The sequence below is a fragment of the Panicum virgatum genome, chromosome 6K, assembly GCF_016808335.1.
Source record: "Panicum virgatum strain AP13 chromosome 6K, P.virgatum_v5, whole genome shotgun sequence".
NCBI classification, from domain to species: Eukaryota; Viridiplantae; Streptophyta; class Magnoliopsida; order Poales; family Poaceae; genus Panicum; species Panicum virgatum.
Genome location: NC_053141.1, coordinates 33,833,895 through 33,837,746, shown reverse-complemented (window position 1 = coordinate 33,837,746; position 3,852 = coordinate 33,833,895). Strand labels below are relative to the sequence as shown.

At 47.7% G+C, this 3,852-nt stretch overlaps 1 protein-coding gene across 1 annotated transcript; it reads right to left on the bottom strand.

Annotated features, from left to right (window-relative positions):
- Positions 1-225: 225 nt before the first annotated feature.
- LOC120712281 lies at positions 226-1,254 on the bottom strand. The gene has a single exon (XM_039998036.1). The coding sequence runs from the start codon at positions 1,062-1,064 to the stop codon at positions 357-359; it is 708 nt and encodes a 235-aa protein (XP_039853970.1). The 5' UTR covers positions 1,065-1,254; the 3' UTR covers positions 226-356.
- Between the last annotated feature and the right edge of the window lie 2,598 nt (positions 1,255-3,852).

Here is a 3,852-nt window from a genome sequence, read left to right as displayed (position 1 = left end):
GTAGAACATTTTTAGAATGAAGCAATAACAGTTTTTCTGCCAAAAAGGGATAAACCTGGTATTCAGGTTGCTAGAAAAGGAAAGGCCGTACGGCCAGACTAATTTACATGTCCAATGCAGAACTCTGGACCAATCTATTGGTTATACTCTAAATTCGAATTCAAATTTCATTTCAACCGACTCTATTTGATAATTATTGGATAAATTTATTTTGGCTTACTGGCGTATAGAGAACTTTTTTACCCATATATAATAGGCAAACCTTGCTTACAAACGTCGAAATTCAAATTTGTGTTCTCATACTCTCGTGCAGGAACAAAACAAAACAGTTGCCCACCGGAGGCGTGCAAGCACATCTACTGGCCGGCGGCCGTTGCCGGGCCAGCGCCGGCGCCGCGGCGGAGCGCGCGGGTGTAGTTGACAATGGAGTTGAGGCGCTGCAGCTTGAGGTCCTCCCGGAACTGCCGGATGAACAGCTCCGCCCGCGCGTTCAGCGCCGCTTTCCCCTCCAGCGCTTCCTCCACTACTTCCCGCCGGCACGCTCGCGCGCGCTGCATGATCGACTCCGCCACCGTCGCCGCCGGCCGCTCCGCTGCCGCTGTTGCCTCGGCGGCGGCGGCGGAGACAGCAACTGATGGCGGTGACGATAGCCTTGCCGGCCCATGAGCCTCTTCCGAGCAGACGGGCATGTTGTCCTTCCCGTTGCCTCCAGCCACTTCCTCAGCGGCGGCGCTCTCGGACGTCGTCGATGCTGTGGCGGCGGCCGCGCTCGCTGGTTCCGCGACGGCCGGTTGATGCTGCTCCTCCTCGGCTTCCAGTTCCAGGGACGGGTGGTAGCCCTCTTCGAAGAGGACGGAGAACATGGTGAAGGACCGGAGCCGGCCGAGGACCATGGACGACGCGCTGCGGCAGAGCCTCCGCGTGGTGGACGCGCCCTGCCCCCCGCGGGAGGTGACCACGATGGCGCCGACGAGCACGTTGCAGAACAGGAACAGCGCCGCGCCGGGGCTCATCCATGCCGGCAGCGGCCACCACGACAAGTTCTCCTCCATCGCCATGAGCATGCAGTTCAGCCACCCCTGGCTGTAGCTCCTCGTCACAAACTGGGGCTTCGCTAGCTACAATTAGCTGCTCGTCGTTAGGCTGCACAAGTGAAGACACCAGAGACCAGCATATATAACAAGCAGGCTGCTGGGACTTCCATCAGTTCATGAGAACCAATCCACAGGCTGACAGGCACTGATTATGCATTCTTGCAGTTGTGCTGTCAATTGTTATAAGAAAAGATAGAGCGTGTGCGAGCTTGCAAAAGATTCTTTTTTCTCCGGAAATGAAACACGTAAAGGATGCCCCAACCAACAAAAGCCGCGGTTGCCGAAAAGATGGATGCCCCAGCGTTTCTTTTGTTTGCTTATTCCGCATCGTGCATGTGTACTGTAGTTCGTGCAAGTTGGAAGGAGGAAGAACGAGTTGAACTCGATTCTTTTTGCCGCAGCTGCAGCCTGCAAGAAGATTCCCCATGAGATTAACAATGGTTAATTAGCTCAACCTGCGGCGTGATCTTTGACATTTACTGACTTTTGGGTGTGCTAGACGAAAGTGTGGTTAGCATGCTTGATACGGTGTTCTCGTTTTTTTACCTAATTATTAGTGGATTCTTCGCATAGGATAGGATCCTACCTAGCTTTCGTTTGCATTGTCTCTTATTATATATATCCAGAGGCAGGATTGTGCGTGTTGACGTGTGTATGCTTAGTCGCTAAGCTTCGATCGCAAGGAGATACGTAGGCATGGCCGTATACATTCTTTCTTGTTGGGATGACAATGCAATCTCCGCAAAACCCCGCATTGGATCAGCATAAATATACATGCTGACCACTATCATCAGTATATATTCCCTCCGTCTTAAAATGTACGGCAATGTTGGTTCGTCCTAAATCAAACTGTTCTAATTAAGTTTGCCCACAATTATAAAAAAGTAATAATATTTGAAATAAATGTCAAATAAGAAATGATTAGATTCATTATGAAGTATATTTTTATAATTTACTTATTTGATGTGTTAGATTTTAATATTATTCTTAATTTTAGACTACTTCGACTTAGAATTAACCAAAATACCTTACATTCGGAACGGAGGGAGTATTCTCTAACGAACATCACTTTTGGAGGCACATTAATAGCAACTGGCACCACTTGATGTTACCAACCTACATTAACCTGTATACTAATGTGAGTCCACTATTTAGTTTGTTCAAAAAAAGGTCCACACTATTATTATCTGATCCCTTCTTCCACTATAAGCCCGAGTCATGGTTACAACAAGAAACAAGACCATAAGAAAGAAAATTGATCAAGGGGAGTGTTATGAAGAAATTAGAATTAGTAATCAATTTTTGCAATAGTTAATTAGATAGTGATTAGGTGGTTATTTTTTATGAAAAGGCCATCACGAAAGGATCAATCTACGAAAGGGCCAACTCACGAAGGGGCCATACCGAAGGGGCATGTCCCTTCGGCCTCCTTTGATGTTGTATATAAACGGCGATCTCTATCAATCAAGAATCCAATTATTCCATTCACCTTTACTTCTAACACTTATCAGTCACGTTTATTCTCCGTTGAGCAATTGGCCATCTCACCGAGACAACAGAACTCGTCAAATTGCTTTGCTTCTATTGGAAGTCGGCGACAACTCTCAATAAGCAAACGCAGAGGCACGATGGCCTCTGCACCATCACGGCAAGTCAGCAAGAGCAACAAGAAACACGCTGAGATATGAGTCTACGAGCACTTGACGAGAACATTGGCAAAGACAAGAGGACAGAGGCCATGAGGCCTAAATTTAATTTCGACAATGACTTCATGCCGGCGGCTGTTCTCGGAGACGTCGTCACCGCCAGCAAGTGACAGCCGATCTTCTGACAAGACAACAATGGCCATGCTGCAATCTTCTTCATAGCAAAATGCGGTCCGAAGCCTTGCACTAAACCAACGCAAGGACTATGCTCCGCAGCCAGAGATTAGAACAATGGATTGCTATTTGATCCTCGGTTCTAGACGACGCAAGGAAGCATGACCTCACCGCTGCATCACGTCTTCTTCCACCACGTCGCTCACGCCGGGCACGACGATCAAGAAAGAAGACCATATGAACGACAACCGCTCGCCGGCGACATGCTCAGACCAACAAGAGACGGAGATAACTGAACTCCATCTCAATCTTACTATTTTTACATTTTATTTATTTTTCTTGCATTGTTAATCGAGTACATGCAGAAAAAAATTATGAACAAAGGCCATGGCTGGCGCACAAGGGAGAGGGGCGGAACCAAACCAGGGCCCTGGGCGCGGCGCTAGGTGCAGTGATGGCGGCGCCGTCGATCCGGCGACGGGCATTGGCGGCACTGCAGCATCGGAGAGCGGCGCAGCGACGAAGCGGGCAGCGACGCCGATTCCCTAACCGCCCTCCCTGACCGTATACAGACCAACAAGGTCATGTCCAACCGAGCCACATGGGCTGCCTGTCCAATTACAGGCCGGCATGCCTCACCGGGCCAACTGGCCAAGCCGAGCACCCCATTCTCTCATTCAATTTCAAAATAAGGTCTCCAAACTTATATTTATCTGCATGTTTAAGATATCTAGTTCTGCATATTTATATTTGGGGTCCTAGATATTCTGTTTTTAGCCCCTATATTAGATACAACTATGCAATAGATTGCATTTATAATTGATGATATAATTGCTCGTTTTAAACCTTGTGTTTAAATAACTTATGGTGCAAATTATTTACCTAGAGTAAATAGATAGTTTTTGATAACTATGAGTCTTTAGAAATTGCATCATAAG

What these genes read in the sequence shown, in the direction of transcription:
- LOC120712281 (XM_039998036.1), bottom strand. Translation starts at nt 1,064, where the DNA reads ATGCTCATGGCGATGGAGGAGAACTTGTCGTGGTGGCCGCTGCCGGCA.